This window comes from Castanea sativa, chromosome 5, assembly GCF_040712315.1.
Source record: "Castanea sativa cultivar Marrone di Chiusa Pesio chromosome 5, ASM4071231v1".
NCBI classification, from domain to species: Eukaryota; Viridiplantae; Streptophyta; class Magnoliopsida; order Fagales; family Fagaceae; genus Castanea; species Castanea sativa.
The window spans coordinates 64,003,818-64,024,135 of NC_134017.1; the positions used below are offsets into that span (position 1 = coordinate 64,003,818).

General features: G+C 36.5%; 2 protein-coding genes across 2 annotated transcripts; both read left to right on the forward strand.

The window, feature by feature from the left end:
* The first annotated feature begins 889 nt into the window (after nt 1-889).
* LOC142635602 (uncharacterized) lies at nt 890-3,167 on the forward strand. Its single transcript, XM_075809739.1, has 4 exons — nt 890-914; nt 1,034-1,098; nt 2,479-2,563; nt 2,701-3,167. The coding sequence occupies exons 1-4, from the start codon at nt 890-892 to the stop codon at nt 3,165-3,167; spliced, it is 642 nt and encodes a 213-aa protein (XP_075665854.1).
* Nucleotides 3,168-5,349: 2,182 nt separating this feature from the next.
* On the forward strand, nt 5,350-7,032 carry LOC142636947 (uncharacterized). Its single transcript, XM_075811240.1, has 3 exons — nt 5,350-5,479; nt 5,821-5,905; nt 6,017-7,032. Exons 1-3 carry the CDS (start codon nt 5,465-5,467, stop codon nt 6,853-6,855), a joined length of 939 nt encoding a protein of 312 aa, XP_075667355.1. The 5' UTR covers nt 5,350-5,464; the 3' UTR covers nt 6,856-7,032.
* The last annotated feature ends 13,286 nt before the right edge of the window (nt 7,033-20,318 follow it).

The window sequence follows — 20,318 nt, forward strand, 5'->3', positions numbered from 1 at the left end:
AATGAAATAATGAGGAGACAGAGAGAAGAAAAATTAGAAAATAAAAATTATTTTATTATGACTTTAAATGTCCAGAATCCAGTTGCTAGGAACAATATTATACTTCTTTGATCATTCAGTTGCTTTGTTCTATGTTTAGCATCGAGATCCAAAGAGACGAGGTTTTTTATTTTTTAAAGTAAAGTGGTAACAAGTTGCAACGCAGTATTAACCTTTACAGCTAACCTCGGTTGAACTTGCTAATGTGGGTTTGCGGTATGGTGGCGGTGGCGTGGTAGTGGCGGTGGCATGGTTCTGGCATGGTGGTAGCAGTGTATTGTAGTGTCTATTTGGTAGTCTTTTTGTTGTGTGGTGGCGTGATTCTGGGGTGGTGGTGGCATGGTGGTGGAGTTGTTGTGGTTGTTGGTTGCTTTAAGGAGGAGGGAGAAAGAGAGGTAGAGGAAGAGAGGCAGAGAGAAATAATTTTTTTTTTTTTAAGAATATTTATATTAAATGGCACTAACCTTTACCGTTAACCCCGGTTGAACTTGCTAAGTTAAATCAGTTGAATTTTTATTGATGTGACATGCTTCAGACCTTAGATTTATTTCAAATAAATCCTGTCCATAAAATGGACCCTCTCCATTTCAAATAGAAATGGAGAGGATCCGGATCCCTTAATAACGTAGGAAAATCGAAAGGTGAGGTGGGTCAATATATCAGGGCCAGCACATGCAAATGATAGATTGGAGAGTCAGCAATCACAAAAATAAAAGTTTTGTTTTTTTTTGAGAAGGACAACACTTTGCGAGTAAAAGAACAACAATGGGCATGGACTTTATGATAGACCATGAAATTCAATTTTAAAAACCCCACGTGTCTACATCCCATTGGTTTAGACGTACGACATATGACGTTTCCCATTGGGTCTAGACGTAAAACATATGACGTTTTAAGTCTTTAAGGTCTGCTTAATTTGCCATAACGTATGTACTCTGTGTTCACTAACTCTCGTGGCCTCTTCATACTTGAACTTGATTTCTCAATCAAGCAGTTCTAGCCCCTTTGGTTGAGTTTGAAAAACCAATTCAAAACAACAGGGCCATCGCGGAAGAAAAGGTTTGTCAATTTTGTAATTGTTATATTAAATGAACAAATTCACAATTTGTTATTAATTTAAACTTTTGAAAATATTATTAATCTAATATAGTACTATTAAAGTAAGAAACTCTGAATTTAATTCTATGGCGATAATAGGAAATTAGCCATAACTTTCCAACTATATAATTAGTAGTTACGGTTTACAAACTATATTTTTTACTAACATCTCGAGTCTAAAAGACTCGATTTTTTGCCTATAAATCGAGTTTTTGAGGGTCGATTTTTATGGTCTGATCTATCTGATGTGGCATTTTTTCCACGTAGCGTCCACCTGAAAATCGAGTCTCTAAGACTCGATTTATAATGTTTCAAAATCCCCCTCGTTAGAATCTTATTAGAATCAGAGAAGAAAGAAAAAAACACACCCACAGCACAGCCACCACCATCACCACCTAAAATCCAACAATGCCAAACCCAAACAGACCGGGAAAAAAAAAAAAAAAACACCCACAACACAGCAGCCACTACCACCACCACCTAAAATCCAACAATACCAAACCTAAATAGACTGGATCCGCCACCAGAGAAGAAAGATAGAGAGGGAAAAAAAAAAAAAAAAAACTCACCCACGATCACCGATGGCCACCCACTCTGATCGCGATCTTCGACGACAATTTGAACCCGACCCATGACTAGCCACGAGCATCGACGGCCACCCACGCCCCACGCCGACTTGCAACCCACCCTCCCATGGTCCCCACGCCGACTTGAAACCCACCCTCCCACACACAATCCACGGCGATCTGGGTTTTTTTTTCCCCTCTTTTTCTGCGATCTGGGTTTTTTTTTTTTTTTTTTTTGGTCTTTCTTCTCTGATGAGATGAGAAGTTCTCTGATGACTTAACTTTTTTATTGGCTTATAAATCGAGTCTTAGAGACTTGATTTCCAGGTAGATGCCACGTGGAAAAAATACCACATCAGATGTGAGCAGACTATGAAAATCGACCCTCAAAGACTCGATTTTTGAGCGCCAAATTGAGTTTCTTAAACTCGAGATGCTAGTAAAAAATATAGTTTGTAAACAATAAGTACTAATTATATAGTTAGAAAGTTATGGGTAATTTCCTATTTTCGCCTAATTCTATGCTTTCTTCTTACATCCTATTTAAAATTGTCGGTCTTGGACTGGGCTCTCACTCAATTGTATTAAATTAAATAAAAAAAAATTCGCACTTGATTCACACACAATCATTAATTTTTCATGTCAGAACTTAATACTGTTTTTTCTGATTCTTCTGTGGACAAAATTGTTCTTTGCTCATAATTGTTCTCTGCCTTTTTCTATTCTTTTTTGCTTAAATGTGGATAACATACTTACAATTTCTCTTCTATTATAGAAAACAACATTTACGTGGATCAAGGTCGACCTTCAATGCCCTCGCTGCCGCAAGAAGATCAAGAAATTGCTTTGCAAAATCCCTCGTGAGTCTCTCTTTCTTAAGTTCAATTTTAGTGTATATATGAATGTGCAAGTTTGTGTTTTTATGTGGCTAAATAAAAAATAAATAAAAAATAAAAAAACTGAGTTATTACGTGTAGGTGATTTTTGTGAACAAAAGAAGTGCAAGACCAACAATACAAGGAGAAGGAAAACTTGGTGGTAATAAAAGTGGTATGTTGCAGTCCTGAAAAGATAAAGCAAAAGATAATTTGCAAGGGTGGTGATATTATTAAGAGCATTGAGATCAAAGAGACTGAGATGAAGACCAAGCCACCTGATGAGAAGGAGAAGCCACCAAAAGAAGATACTGAGCCGGTTTCAAAGCCTGCTGTTGAACCGGTTTGTGTGCCTGTACGGCCGGTTGGGTTTGGGATGTGTTGTACGGAATGCTATGAGGGTCATGATGGGGGGCCATGCCATTATGGTCATGGTAGGCCACCCCTATGTTATGATGGCTACTATGGAAGGCCCATTTATGATAGTTATGGTGGAGGATGGTATAGAAGGAGTTGTTATGCTTTTGTGAGTCGATGTGATTGTGATTCCTTCGGTGAAGAACCTTCCTCCGGATGCAGCAGCATGTGATTGGGAATTTGCATGCATGCATGATGATGATAATGGTGATCATATTCTAGTTGCCTACTTGCAAGTAAAAATATATGTTCTAGACTCTAGTTGCCTATGGCTATCTATGTCACATGGTCCGACTGGGTTTGAATTTTCTTTTGTTGGTTTGTAGGATGTATACAGGGGCCGGAGCTAGAAAATTTTTGTTTAGGGCCAAGTTGCAGCAAAAATATATTTATCAAGACAACTTCAGACACACATATATGTATACACATTTTTTTTATTTGATAAGTTATATATATATATACACACACACACTCAACAAAAAAAAAGGTATAGTATTTTCAAGCTTAGTTTGGATACAGCGTTTTCTACGTCCGCATCTAAGTTTTCTGCGTTTTCTGTTTTTTTTTTTTTTCTTCTTCTGCTGCTGCACGGGTCAGGGGGGACAAAGGCTACTGTTCATGTTACTGTGCATGAACAGTAGCCGCATTTTGCTGACTTTTCAGCACATTTGTGGGTCCCGTTTATTGTTCACGGGACCCACAAACTTCACTTTACAGAATTTTTTTGATTAAAAATGGGTCCCACGGTACTATTCACACATTTAAAAATTATTTTGCTACAGTGTTTTCAGTTTTCAACAATAAGCTCTATCCAAACGAACCCTCAATCAAAATTATATTTGATGGCGATTTTTATAAAATAAAATTCATTTTTATCATTTTTATTGTGAAATTTTTAAAAATTTTCATTTTCAATACAAATTATCAAATTTTATACTAAAGTAAGTAAAACAAATCTTTCAATTGAAATAATGAAATTTTAAAAAACTGATTCAAAACTTGGAGGAATAAGTTAAGCTCCGAACATATTTGAAGTTATTTTGCTCTAACCAATTATATGGTAATTAAAGAGACATTTCATGTGTAGTTTTAATGATAAATTTTTTTAAAATGAGTTAGTTGCTTGTTAATCGCCACATAACGAGTAAAAAAAGATAGATTCAAATGTTTAACAAATATAAGAGCATATTTTATTATAAAAAATAAAAAAATTGTGGAAAATAAAATTATATCTCTAAATTATTAGACCAATTTTTTTTTTTTAAGAGCATCATTTGATTAATTCAAATATTTGGGAGGGGAACTCTTATTTTTGTAGACTAAATTTTGAAAACATTAAAATAATTATATATATATAAATATTTCAAAATTCTATGGGGGCCATGGCCCCGCTCCCCCCCCCCCCCCCCTATTACATAGCTCCACCCCTAGATATATATGATATGGGTTTGGTTAATGAGTGTGCAAGGTTGGGGACAAATGGCTGTTCATTTTAGTGTTACATTACTTAGTTTAGGTTGATTATGAGTTAGGTTTTCCAGTGGGTTTGGCTTGACTTTAAGTTGGATTTTTAGTTGATTTTGGGTCAATTTTGTAGTGAATTATCATTTGTTGAAATGGGTTGCAGTGGTGGTGGTTGGGTGGTTCTTGGTTGGTAGTTGAGTGTTTCTCCTCCTCTTCTTTTATTCTTTTGCTAGATTGTTGTGTCCGTTGGAATGTTGTGTTTCTTTTGCAGGGTTGTTGTGTCCATTGAGTAAAGAGAGAATATGAACGGTGAGAGAGAAAAAAAATTGTTATACACGATTACTGTAGTAAATGTGTAAATATACACATTTTTACACTCATTAATGTGGGTAGTTTTTTTTTAAAATTTGTATAAATTTTGTCACTTTTTATATTATACCCGTTTTTACTTCCATTATTGTTGATGCTCTTAATAATATAGGAAAGTTGGAGGAATGTGAGGTAAGCCAACCAGGGCAGCACATGCAAATGATTATTGTAGAGTCAGCAATCACTAATAAAGGTAAAACCACACTTTGCAAATAAAATAACTATAGTGGCTTCATAAAAAATAACAATAATGGGTCTATAGTCCTCTAGACTTTTTTTTTTTTTTTAGAGATGTCCTCTAGACTTTATGATAGACCATAATATTCAATTAAAAAACCCCACGTGTCTACATCCCATTGGGCTAGACGTATGACATATGACGTCTCCCATTGGATCAAGACGTACGACATATGACGTTTTAAGTCTTCTCAAATCTTAACTTAAGGTGTTAAGTAAAATAAAAATAAAAAAAAGACTTCTTAATGTGTGGTTTGGCTAGATAAATATGTACTCTGTTCACTAACTCTCGTGGTCTCTTCATACTAGAAGTCTTGAACTTGATTTCTTAATCAAGCCTTGCTAACCCCTTCAGTAATTTTGGTTGAGTTTGAGATCTCAATTCACAGCTATAGAGCCATGGTGGAGGAAAAGGTTTGTAAAATTGTTAGATTAAGTGAATAAATTCACTATTTCTTAATATTTTAATATTTTTTTAAAATTATCAATATAGTGCGATATCAAAACAAGAAGTCCGTATTCAATCGCCTATGTGACTTTGTACACGATACAATTCATTTAAAATTTTCACGTGTTCGCAATTCATTCACGCATAATCATTAATTTTTCATGTCAGAACCTGATACTGTTTGTTCTGATTCTTCTGTCGACAAAATCTACAAGTTTCTCTTTTTGCTTATAATTGTTCTTTGACTTTTCTATTCTGTTTTTGCTTAAATATTGATGACATGCTTACAATTTCTCTACTATTATAGAAAACAACATTTATGTGGATCGGGGTCGACCTTCAATGCCATCGCTGCCGCAAGAAGATAAAGAAAGTGCTCTGTAAATTCCCCCGTGAGTCCCTCTTTCTTAAGTAAACGATAGTTATCTATATATATGTGTATGTTGTTATGTGGCTAAAAAAGAAAACTGAGTTGTTGTACATATATGTGTTGTGAACAAGAGAAATACGAGACCAGGTATACAACGAGAAGCAAAACTATGTGGTAATAAAAGTGGTATGTTGCTGTCCTGAAAAGGTAAAGCAAAAGATAATTTGCAAGGGTGGTGATACCATTAAGAGCATTGAGATCAGAGAGTTTGGGAAGGAGACCAAGCCACCTGAGAAGGAGAGGCCACCTGAGGAGGAGAAGAAGAAGAAGAAGAAGAAGAAGGAGGAGGAGGAGAAACATGTGACATTCGAATTCGATGTCCCGAAGAAGCCACCTGAGGAGGAGAACAAGGAGAAGAAGAAGAAGAAACATGTGACATTCGAATTCGATGTCCCGAAGAAGCCACCTGAGGAGGAGAACAAGGAGAAGAAGAAGAAGAAACATGTGACATTCGAATTCGATGTCCTGAAGAAGCCACCTGAGGAGGAGGAGAAAGACCTTGAAACGGTTTCAGAGCTTCCTCTTGGACCGGTTTGTGTGCCTGCAAGGCCGCGTGGATTTGGGACTTGTTGTACGGAATGCTATGAGGGTCGTGGTGGGGGGCCATGCATTTATGGTCATGGTACTAGGCCATGGCCACCATTAACACCAAGGCCTCGTGCTGAACCGGTTCCACTGCCAGTTCCGATACCTGTGCCGGCTTACCCGATTGGGTTTAGGACGTGTTGTACGGAATGCTATGAGGGTCGTGATGGGGGGCCATGCCATTATGGCCATGGTAGGCCACCCCCATGTTATGATGGCTACTACTATGGAAGGCCCATTTATGATAGTTATGGTGGCGGGCATAGGAGTTGTTATACTTATGTGAGTCGATGTGAAGAAACTTCCCCTGGATGCACCATCATGTAATTATTGGCTCTAATTGCCTACTTGGAAAAAAAAAAGCTCTAGTTGCCTTTGTCATCACATGGTCCAGTTGGGTTAAAATAAGAAGATTAATCAGGATGCATATATGGGTTGTTCAATAAATGTGGTTGGGGACAAGTGGTTGTTCATTTTAGTGTTGCTTTACTTGAGTTGTAATGATTCAAAAAAAATAAAATAAAATAAAAAACTTATATCAATCATTCCCTTTCCAATGTGTAATGCCTACTTTTGATTTCCTTTGTTAATTAATTTTAATGAGTTTGGTAAGGGTCATAGATGATTACTGTAGGGTCTTAGGCATTAGGCCGCCTAGGCCCCCTAACAACAAAAAAATGTTAGAGTAGGGGAAAAGGGTCCGTGTTAAAGTTTTCAAGAGAGAGTTTCATGCACATATATACTTAAATTATGTTAGAGTAGAATTCTATCTAATATCAAAATAAAAATTCAAATAGAAAAATATTAGAAATACTATAAATTTTATTATAAAATTTTCAAATTGATGGGATAATTAATGAATATAATTGGTGGATTTCATCAACCTAATAAATGTTTATTTGAATTACTTTTTTTAATTGGTAATACATTTTTGTAAACTTTTGTTGAGGTCCAAAATGTTATAAGTATTAAAAATCTAAAGCAAATGGGTCCTCAAAGATAAGAAGGCACAATCCTTAAGCCAAGACCCATGCAAAATGGATAAAAAGAAGCCCAAACCCTTGAATAGGTAAGTCCTAGGCCTTAGAAAAGGAAGAAAAAGCAAAGGAAGTTTGGCCCGGCCCTTTGTGAGAGAAGCTCCCAAGAAGCCCATAAAGAAACTGGACCAAGATACCTTGGAATTGCCAGAACTAGGGAGGGGATCCTAGGGAAGTGTAGGAAAGAATCAACTGGGATTTAGACAACTCAAGAAAGCAAGCTCATGGACACAAGGAACGAAGAAAGACATGTCCCATCAGCCGCCTATAACTTAGACAAAAAGCTTTGGAAATAGAAGGTGATTTAAGAATCAGCACCTGATGAAAAGAAGCCTGGTACCTTGGGATAAGTAGGAAGGTGAACCATGAAGGAAGATGGCTGGGAATCTTTCAGCTTGACAAGAAGGAATATACCTATTTGAAGAAAGAGGACAAAGGGCGAGGCAGCCAAAAAAGGTTTCTAAAAAGCCTCTCTAGAAGCCTTGAAAAAAGAAATTAAAGTCAGCCCCATTAAAACCCCCCAAAAGAGGAAGGTCAATTGGGGATTTTTTGAGGGGAAACCTGAAAAGAAGAATACAATGAAAAAATAAGGAAAAGATTAACCACCAATGTTGCTGACACAACATTGATTTTGGTACTCAAGGCAGCAAAGGAAGGGAATCAATGACATACCAAAAACTTTAGGAAGGTAGTATAAAAGGATGATCAAGTCATCAACAAATGGCATTTAGGAACAATTAATCAAAGCTAAAAAAAGCATTAGATAGACTCATTAAATCTCAGAAAAGTAAAGAAAAGAGGAAAACATTGTGATGGATCTTGTGATAAGTGCTTGAGGATACACATGGATTCAAGGGGATTCAAATCTCACAAGTCTTGGAAGCCTATAAAGAGTTATCTAAATCTGTGACTTTTGAACATATTTGAACCCCGAGGGATATCCTTGGGAGAAATAGGGTTCAATGCACTAAGAACTCAATATAATGACATATCACTCTATTTTCTGAGAATCCCTGATATCCTTACTTGCATTTTTTTTAATTAATTCTTTTACTGTTCTTCAACCACTTATTTTACAATATGTACATGTTTGCATGTATGAATGTATATGTGATGTAATCAGCCCAATGTAGCTACAGTGAACCAAGCCCAGTCCACCAATTAGCAAATATAAATTCTTTGAAGGCCTAGGATCCTCGTCACCACTTAGGCCTGGGTACTATCCAAAACAAAGAACGCATAGCCTTATATTGTAAAATTTATAGAATCGTTCATTCAAATACGCATTTATTATCTTCTTAAACTGTCACCAATTAGTCTCATTTATTACTATAGACACTCGATTTTGCACCCATGATTTAATCAAGGAAGATGATTGGAGTGACCATCTATGTACCCAAAAAAATCTTTCTTGCATTACATGCATCATTTTGTTCTTGCATCACATGCATCAATTTGTTCTTGTATTACATGCATTAATTCATTCATTGCATATTATGAAAATGATCTTGAGGTTCTAACGGTTGCGACGGTATGCCAGATTTCCAAATCAAACCGTCGGATCGAAAGATATCGCATGATCAAGTTTGCACGATCAACATGCATTGTATGGGGTGAAGCCCATCACGTGTGATTAATTGAAAATAATTTTGATTGATGGAGTATTTTTCTTAAATGAGATTTGTTGTGTGGGATTAAAACAAATAAGCTGATAATATTTAAAGACTATGGATAATTAGGCTTTTGGGATAATTATATTCAAAATAATTATTTTAAAAGTCATAATTATCACTTTGGAATGAGGTTTATCATAAAAATAACTCTGAAATTCGTCCATATACAGTCTTAGAGTTGGAAAACACCTCAAAAACGTGCTAATCAAGTAACAGATTTCAAATTCACTTTCTGAGGCACTTTTGACATAGTATAACGCAAAATTCGAACTAGGATATTTCTGGAAAAGTTGTAGAGAATTGAATTTCCTCTTAGCTGTAAACATTTCAGCTTAATCCAAATTTTGAGCAAAGAGATATGATCAAAATACGAAACTGGTTCCAATCTGAAAAATCAGCTTACTCTTATCCAAATCTCTTCCTTTTTTTCTTTTTTTTAAAGATTTTCCCCCATACGTTTTTTGCTTATTATTTTCAGCATTACAACCTCTATAAATAGAGGAGGCATCTTATAATTCAGCACACTTTTCACCCTCTAGAGAGACACTTTTTTTTTACACTCTGAGAAGCATACAATTTGAGGCACTTAAATTGCTGATCCTCTCTGAGATTTGCTGCTTAAATTAGGGTTTTTTGGTTTCAAAGATAACTGAATAAGTTTCTTTGAACCCTAAAAAATCCTCTCAAGAGCAAGGAGTGCTAATGCAAGAGGTTGTTTCCATCACCCTATCTTTTTTATGTTGATGAATGTTTTATCCATAACATGAATGGTGTTCGAGGGCCTTTTTTGGTTGCTCGGCCACGTGTGGTTCGTTGGAGGGATGACCTTACTAGGCCTGGGTTCTATTTGGGGAGTTGCGTCAGGAAATCAACATTGGGCCACTTAGTCCAAGGGCTACCGGCGTATTTTTAAGCCTACCAAACCATTAAAGCCAAAGTCTAAGAATCATGATAATGGTCGAATAAATATACAATATGCGTTTGATATGATATGATAGCTTTGATTAGTAGTTATAATAATAGTTGAAATAAAGTAGTATTTATTTAGATGTGAAGTAATCATGTACTAAATGGTGTAAATTTAAAGATATGGAAGCAAAGTCACTTATCTTTGTACGGTTTATAACTCCAACTGTGTAGCATTAGTGAGCTGATAAGATTCCAGTAGAATGCCAGTGGTAGAGGCTAGTTAAGCTTGTCCCTCTTATCATGCATTTAAATGAGTTTAAGCCTTGGTTAATAGTTGGAATAGTAGTTGGAATAAAGTAATATGTATTTAAATTTGAAGTAATCATGTACTCAATAATGTAAATTTAAAGATAAGGAAGCAAAGTCACTTATCTTTGTATGGTTTGTAGCCCAGCTGTACAGCTTCTGTGAGTCGATAATATCCCAGCAGAGTGACCCTAGCGGTAGAAAGACAGTTTGTCCTGATAACTTTAAGATTAAAGGGGAAAATGGGTGCAAATAGAGGGAGAAAAAGTATGTCTAGCTGTATGTAGGGGCTGGTTAAGCTTGTCACTCTTATTATGCACTTAAATAAGTTTTCTCCTTGACAATGCTCTTTTAGTTGTTGTGAAGTTATGAATAGTGTTGTTTGTCATGAGAAGGGCTTTTGTATGGAGTATTTGTGCCTTCTAAGAGAAGGACTTTATGTAAGATGGATTTGTGCATTTCATGAGAAGGGCTTTGATATGAGATCTTGGTGCCTTCTAGGAGAAGGGCTTTAGCATTAGAAGTTTATGCCTTCCATGAGAAGGGCTTTTAGTATGAGTGTTTGATATCTCTTGAGAAGTGTGGAGATGGTAAAAGATATATATGTATTTTGTTAGATGTAATATTCATAATATGTATGATATATGGAAGTATGAGAGCTATGGAAGTTAAAGATAGTAAAAGTATGAGATTATTACCATTAGAGAAATTGTAGAGATTGCTTTCCAAGAGGAAAGATTTTGTAAGATAAGACTATGAAGATGTGTTTAGGTATTTAGAGATAGGAGCAGTAAAATAGGTATACTTTCTGAATATGGAGAGTGAGAGAATGAGTATAAGAGGGGTAATAGTGTTGTGGCGTGTTTAGCAATGTTGCTGGGATTTACAACTGGATGATGTATGAAGGCTTATGAAGGGCATTTATGGGTTAAGGGCTGGAAAGCTTAGTTCCTAATTTAGAAACTAAAAACTCAGAAATTCATTAAAAGTTTAAGAAGATAATTGGAGGAAGAAAGAATAGAGAAGTTTTTGAGAGAGTTGTTCTTCTCCATTGGTGTCCTCTTGAGGTGTTGATGAAGGGGTCCCCTTTAGAGCTGAGTTTAAGGGGGTATTTAGCAAATAATCTGAGCCAAAATCTGTCCCAAATAGCAATGAATCTTTAGAAAATCCATCTTAAGATTTGGCCAAAAATGGTATGTTTAGCTTTAAGATGTTCTTGCTGTTTTGGGTAAAAGCTGCTAAGGAAAGAGCAGTAGAAAAGGAAGGTATTTTGACAAGAAAAAGATAGTTACTTTAGTTGGTTTTGGCTTTAGCCAAATGAGGAAAATCAATAATGCTCAAGCTGCTGTGTCAACTGTCACAGCTGTTCTGAAAAAGCTGTCCTAGCTGTCAGGAAACGCTGTGACAGCTATCATGAGACAGCTGTCATAGCTGTCATAAAACAGCTATTGCTTTGGGCAGAAGCAGATGAGGTCAGCTGGGTGAGTTTAGACTACTAGAACGGACATTTAGCATTTATTTTATGGATTTGGCTAAAAATGGTAAGATCTCTTTCAAGGATATCTTGCAATTTTGGGTATAGCAGCTGGCAGATAGGACTTCAGCATTAAATGGTTGGTGATATCACTTCCAGCCAGGTGTCAAGTGCTGAATACACTGCTAGGGTTCTGCTGAAAATGTTTCCTTTTTGGGGTGTTTGTGTTTTTGGTGCAAGGTTCCGTTACAACACATTTCTAGTAAGTAATAGGAGGATTGGTTGAAAGTTAATGAAGCTTTAGAGATTTAGTTAAGGTTTCATTGTGTTGTGACATAATCTTGGTGAACAAGAAGAGTATTTAATGCTCTGCTCTGGCAGCTGACAGAGAAATATATGATCTGATTATGGCAGACAGCAACTGGATATTAGAGATATCATGAATATTTTGCATATAGTTGGAGATTAAAGATAGCCAATCAGATTGGGCCATGTGTTTGAGTTTGATTGTAGCTAAAAGAAGTAATAAGATTTATGTAGAATAATATAATGAAGTTTCTAAATTTGTATAGTAACAATTGGGGATTGAATGAACAGTTATTTTCTCAGCAGTTAGATGGTTGGGGATATTGAGTATTTGTCACATGATGAATATTAAGTTTTAGGAAAAGAACAATGGGGAATTTTATCATCTAAAGTGTTATATGATAAAAGCTGCTAACCATATGTTACCCGCTACACACGGACTCGTCAGAGTTCAGGGAGTTGGAGAAGACACGCCAAGCAACATTTCTCTTTTATCAATTTTAAACCGTTGGAGCTTTACTGAACATACCTTTTGGCCCTCCAAACCGCGACTTCCAAAGTTTCCCCAAAGAGACTTATGAGTTTGGATCATAAGTCGAAAATGAGATGACGTACCTCAGGTTTTGTTGTCATTTTGTGTGAATATGGGCTCTTGTTGAAGAAGCTGCTTACCATGAGTGTAAGAGAGGTAATATGGGCCGTGAGTTTTGATTCATTGCTTAAGCTCGATCCATATGTTGATGTTGATGATGTCGTGGAGTTATGATCCCAATTGATGAAGAGGAAATGTGAACTATGAATCCGCCTCTTGAAGTAAGGATATCACGGGCCATGTGAGCCCAATCCATGTAGTTAAATGAGATATGAGCTAATTTTGGGCTTTAAAGAAATTTACCCAAAAAGTCAATAACATGTCGATTGGCATGGATTGCCAATGAAGTAATGCCATGTGAGCCGAAAAAGAGTCCTCAAAAAATCTTCATAATTGTTTTGTTTAAAGCGTGATTGTTTTTTATGTGATTGTCATAATCTCTTTTTTGGATGTCAATAATCTGCATGTGAACAATTCTTTTCCTTAAAATAGATCTACATCTTTATTAGATGTAAATCTGATTGTTTCTTAATATAAAAAAAAACAGATCTGCATCTTTCTTAGATGTAGATTTAAATTTTTTCAAATAAAAACTGATTTGTATTTTTCTTGGATACAGATCTGATTTTTCTTTAACACATGCAGATTTTTTAAATAAAGAAGAAGATTAAACATGATTATGCTTGTTTTATTTAAGTGCATGTAGCATAAATTTGAATTATGAGTGAAACTTTTTCTTAAAAAGAAAGTCCTTTTCATTCTTTTAAAACATAAAAAATAGATCTGATTTTTCTGTTATAAAAAAAAAAAAAAAAAAAATTCTATCATCATAAAGTAGATATGAGTTTTTACAAAAATCAAAACCATTTTTTTTATCTCTTAAAACAAATCTGAATTTTTTAAAGCAACCAAAAGACTTTGTTTTTATTAAATAAAAACATATCTTAATTTTTTCTTCAAAAACCATTTTTTTACACATACAAAAAAACAGATCTGATTTTTATAAGTCAAAATCAAAATTTTTTTTTAATCATTGAAACAGATCTGGATTTTTAAACAAAAAAAAAGGATACATTCATAAATGATCTGATCTTGTGTCGTTTAGTTTATTTCACATGTTCAACATATCATTCATGACATACATAAAATGGTACATTGGTTGTAAGTGCACAATTGCACCTGGACCCAAAGACGATCACGGGCTCAGGCCCAATGAGCCTTAAACAATGAAATTTGTAGAGTGTGGGCTTGAAATCTAGATTAGAAGTACTGAGAACTTGATAACAGGCTAAAAGTTACAAACACTTGTAAATAATAAATGATAATTGCAAATAGACCTCCTCGGATGTGAGCCGAGGACTACTTCTGCATTATTTCTCTTTCTTTCTTAAAGGTTACAATTCTTAATTTTCTTTCTTAGTTCCAGACCCCTTTTTTTTTTGGCGTTCATACCCCTTAAATACTTCTTTTCCTGATGCTTTATCCACGTGTTGCTCCAACCCACTCCCTCCTAGATATTTCCTTTCTTAGTGCCTTTGAATAGTGACCAGAAGTTTCAGTTCTACTGTTCAAGGGTCACTTCCCCATTAATGCGGCCAGAGAGGTAGGTGCAGAGTCTTTAATGTGGAGGTGGCAGCCTTTGCTTTTTGTATCTTTCTAACACCGGTGTACCTCGAAGGTTCAGGGTTTCCCCCCTTTGACCAACAGTCTTTCCGGAATATTGCCTTGACCTTCATGGTGAAGTTTTGAGTTCTCCTGGGTCTATCCGAGGAGAAACCTACCCTCGGATGTGTTCTCGGACCCTCTGCGTATGGACAGATTCGCAGTACTAACAGATTCTTAGCTTAAGAGCAGGTCGGCCCTCCTTGCTACAGCCCAAAGGCCCATATGCCCACCTGGGTTTTTTTACTCCCCACATTGGTCACAAGAGTTTAGAAGACCAAACTCTGTCTAGGCGGAATGGGTGCCTAACATCTTCCCATTCCGTAGCCTAGCCTTCGAATTAAGATTTTTGGTTAAGAAGATCTAGTTTTACCTTTGTTTTTATTTTGAGTAGATTGTAACTAGGACAAAAAACCATATATATTTGGTAGATTGTAACTAGGACCCAAAGCCATGTAAAGTTCAAATATGTAATTTTTATTCAATCAATGAAGAGAATAATTTAGTCATGTATTTTGTATTTTTTTTTTGTATTTAAAAATAAGTAGGAACTCCACACCACTTACTCAAAAAGAGAGGTGCCCTAAAAAGTACACCAAAAATCTCTCTTTTTTGATAGACAATTTCTAGGTCTCTCACAATTACTATATCAATTTGTTAGTTATTTGTAGTAATATTTGTTATACTTTTATCATTTTCATAAAACCAAAAAAATAAAAATAATAGTCATATTAAAAATTAAGAATAATAGATTTTATTTTTTAATCCTGAAGTAAAATACTAGTAAAATATTATTTTAAATGATTAAGAAAATACCAATTTAAAGCTATTACTTTAGGCCTCCAAATTTGTTAGACTACCCTAAATGGCTGCGCTCGCAAATTTCAAAGTATGCTAGTTGGTGCACATTCTTTGGCTGAAAGATATTAGCCACTAAACATAATAAATTTTGAGCAAGACTTAGGTACACTACTTAGGTGTTGTTTCTTAGATTCCCATTTTAAGATTCTGCCGTGTGAATTTTTTCTCATGGGAACCTAGTATATTTTTAAATTAAGTAGACACATGACTGAATCTTAAGAGGAGAATCTAAGGAACAACACCTAAAATACTCTATCTAAATTTTTTCCATAAATTTTATATACATCTCACACAATTGGTTGGATGTCAATCAATTTCTTTTCTCATTTATGGCGAAGGACAAACCTTTTCTTAAAAGAAAAAAAGAAAAAAAAAAGATATCATTTTAGCCAATTTAGTCTTTGAACTTCCTAAATGTGTCAAAATTGACACTTCTATTAATCTATAGTATAAATTGACTAGCGTTAACATGACACACACAAACAAAAATTACTAAACACAATTGCAACCAATTGAGAGATAGAATCTGTCGATTGAATTATTGCGTCACTGAACTTAGTGAGCCTGCCATTGATCTCACCATTCGACTATAGCAACAACTACAATTGTTCTAGCTATACACCACTAAAATATTATATTTTTTTAGAATAGTTGATGCTAATACTCTAAGGATGCATGGACAACCTAATTGCACCTTACCAAACTATCTACAATGTCTTATAGATTATTATTAGTTTCTATCAAATTTCAAGGAGAGAATTGAGAAAATATCTGAAATGTATCAATGATATTATTGATTCTAAACTGTTCTATACATACATACATGTAGGGACACGATTTTCAAACCAGGCCCAAAATGTAAGGGATCTTGGCCCAGTGAACTCAGTACAATAAATTTGTAGAGAGTGGGTCAAAGAGCTAGGCTTTAGTACATGGATAACAATTAATATGGTTTTGGATGATGAGCCAACAAGAATTGAACCTGGTTTATGCGAGAAAGTTTGTCCTCGGCACAGTCCGAGGAGCTCTGTTCTAGTGTGTATTGGATGACAATGGTTACAAGAGTGGTTAAGATTGCTACAGTGCTTTCTCTTCTCCTTTTTCCATCCCCTTTTCATGAAGGGCCTCTTCCATTATGCAGTTCCTTTTGGATAATCTTAATCCTACACTTGTTGATCTTTTAAGCCACCACTTGAGTGCTTGTCCCATCAGACACCCTTTCTAGCCTTCTGTGAGTTGTGGTTGCCGAGGTAGCACTATTCAAGGGTCTTTTCCACATAAATGCGGTCAAAAAGTTAGCTGTAGGGCATTCAATGCGGTGTAGCAACTTTCCCTTAGATATTTTTGAGTCCTTATCCCTCTTGTACGTTCATGATGATCGTCCCTATCATTAGAACTTCCTGGAAAGTCACTTTGATCATTAGGATCTATACGCGATTTGCGTTTAGCTTATCCGAGGAGATATTCCTCCTGGATTCGGACTACTCACAATCTTGGCCAAAACCCCACGCTCTCGGCCGAAGCCCAAAACCCTACAATAGCCCCTCAAAACTCCAGTTTTTTCCTCTCATCCAAGGAAAAAATTTGGGTTTTGAATTCTTAAGAGTTAATTCTGCTTTGATCCTTTAAGTTACACATGGGGGAGTGTCGTTTCACGCGCCCCATATTTGTACTGTAAATTGCTCCTTTCAGAGCTACCAATCTGAGGATTTGGTTATAATCTTGGGCCTGTCTTGACACTTAGTGAGAAACAAATAGATATCATGGAATGTTAATTCCCCAAAGTATGTGGTCCGAGGAGCCATGCATAACTAAGGTTCCGTTTGAACACTTTAAAAGTTGTCATGGAGTGTTAACTTTCTCACATTATTTGGTCCGAGGACCGAGGCATGATCGAGTTATAGTTTAAACACTTGAAGAGAGATGTCATGGAGTGTTAACTTTCCCACATTATTTGGTCCAAGGACCGAGACATGATTGAGTTATAGTTTAAACACTTTGAGGGTTGTTATGGAGTGTTAACTTCCCCACAGCATCTGGTCCAAGGACCGAGACATGATTGAGTTATAGTTTAAACACTTTGAAAGAGAGACGTCATGGAATGTTAACTTTCCCACACCATCTGATCCGAGGACCGAGGCATGATTGAATTATAGTTTAAACACTTTGAAAGTTGTCAAGGAGTGTTAACTTTCCCACATCATCTGGTTCAAGGACCGACGCATGATTGAGTTATAGTTTAAACACTTTGAAAGTTGTCAAGGAGCTAAACTTTCCCACATCATCTGGTCCGAGGACCGAGACATGATTGAGTTATAGTTTAAACACTTCCAAAGTTGCTAGTGTGTGTTAATTTCCCCAAAGCAGGAGGTTCGAGAACCCAGCATAGCTAAGGTTCTGTTTAACTACTTCTAAAGATGCCAGTGTGTGTTAATTTCCCCAAAGCAGGAGATCTGAGGACCCGGCATAGCTAAGGTTCTGTTTAACCACTTCTAAAGATGTCAATGTGTGTTAATTTTTCCAAAGCAGGAGGTCCGAGGACCCGGCATAGCTAAGGTTTTTTTTAACCACTTCTAAAGATGCTAGTGTGTGTTAATTTTCCCAAAGCAGGAGGTCCGAGGACCCGGCATAGCTAAGGTTCTGTTTAACCACTTCTAAAGATGCCAGTGTGTGTTAATTTTTCCAAAGCAGGAGGTCCGAGGACCCGGCATAGCTAAGGTTCTGTTTGATCACTTCGATAGATTAGAAGATATCAATCTATACCTTCAAGAACTAGCCCCGCCACAGAGCCCCTTTGAATTGCTTATGTGTTGCTGCCACTTCTTCTAATGGAAGTTCAGCGAACTCGGCCACCAAATTCGTGAGGACCTTGCCCTTAACAGAGGTACGAGGCATGTACTTGATGTCAGAAGCCCCATTCAGCAATCCTCCCCGTATAATCCGCACTTCATAGTATAGACTTGAGCGGAGCTAAGTTAGGACAATAACTATGTGTGCCTCATGTAGTGACTTGCTCACATAGTAAACTGGCCACCATAATGGCTTTCCTAGGGACTCTTACTGATGAGGGCCTGATCCTACCATATTTAGCTGTTGTACTCACTATCACACAAGCTCTTCCCACAGACGGCGCCAATTGTAGGGACACGATTTTCAAACCAAGTCCAAAATGTAAGGGATCTTGACCCAGTGAACCCAGTACAATAAATTTTTAGAGAGTGAGTCAAAGAGCTAGGCTTTAGTGCATGGATAATAGTTAATATGGTTTTGGATGATGAGCCAACAAGAATTGAACCCGGTTTATGCGAGAAAGTTTATCATCGACACAGTCCGAGGAGCTTTGTTCTAATGTATATTGGATGACAATGGTTACAGGAGTGGTTGAGATTGCTACAGTGCTTTCTCTTCTCTTTTTTCCATCCCCTTTTCATGAAGGGCCTCTTCCATTATGTAGTTCCTTTTGGATGATCTTAATCCTACACTTGTTGATCTTTTGAGCCACCACTTGAGTACTTGTCCCATCAGACACCCTTTCTGGCCTTCTGTGAGTTGTGGTTACCGAGGTAGCACTGTTCAGGGGACTTTTTTACATAAATGCGATCAGAAAGTTAGCTGTAGGGCATTCAATACGGTGTAGCAACTTTCCCTTAGATATTTTTGAGTCCTTATCCCTCTTGTACATTCATGATTCTCGTCCCTATCATTAGAACTTCCTGAAAGATCACTTTGATCATTAGGATCTATACGCGATCTGCGTTTAGGTTATCCGAGGAGATATTCCTCCTCGAATTCGGACTACTCACGATCTCGGCCAAAGCTCCACGCTCTTGGACGAACCCCAAGACCCCACAATACATATTTTATATATATATATATATGAACCAGAGTATAGAAACTAATAGCATCAGCATCAATGCTGATAAAAAATTTAGATTTTAGCACCAAGTAAAAACCACTTTATCTAATTTAACTCACTCTTTCACAATTCACCCATCCATTTTACAATTCACCCATCAAGGCTCTTATTTTTCACAACCCAGCTAAATACAATTTATTTATTAATTATTTTTTCTCTCTTTTTCAGTCTCTCTTTAAGCCACCAAACCTACGGCCTCTCTTCTTCTCTGTCTCTCTATCTTCTTCTTCTCCCCCTCTTCAACCCACAACCACCACTGCACCACCATCACAACCCTATATATATGAACCAGAGTATAGAAACTAATAGCATCAGCATCAATGCTGTTAAAAAATTTAGATTTTAGCACCAAGAAAAAACCACTTTATCTAATTTAACTCGCCATTTTACAATTCACCCATCCAGGCTCTTATTTTTCACAACCCAGCTAAATACAATTCATTTATTTATTATTTTTTCTCTCTTTTTCAGTCTCTCTTTAAGCCACCAAACCTACGGCCTCTCTTCTTCTCTGTCTCTCTATCTTCTTCTTCTCCCCCTCTTCAACCCATAACCACCACTGCACCACCATCACAACCCCCAAACTCATATTCATATTAAGCACAAACCCATATGAATATACACAGCCAAAATCTGATCAATCACAATCCACAACCAAAACCTAAAATCCGATCGAATCAAACACAACCAAAACTCAAAATCTGATTAGATCAAACACAACCCACAACCTAATTTCAACCCAAAATCCAATCCACAGCCAAAGCCAAAATTAACCACCACCACCGCCAAAATCCAAGAAACCTACAACCAAAATGGCAAAATCAATCATCGCCACCAAACCCACAACCAAACTCACAAAACTTAGCCAAAACCTAAATCAATTACCACCACCACCATAGCCAAAATCCACAAAACCCCACTCAAAATCAACTAGTACCACTAAACCCACAGAAGGAGAAATAGAGAGAGAGAGAGAGAGAGAGAGAGAGAGAGAGAGAGAAGAGTGGAGAGGTGAAGAAAGAAAAAAGAAAAGAGGAAAAGAAAGGATAAACAT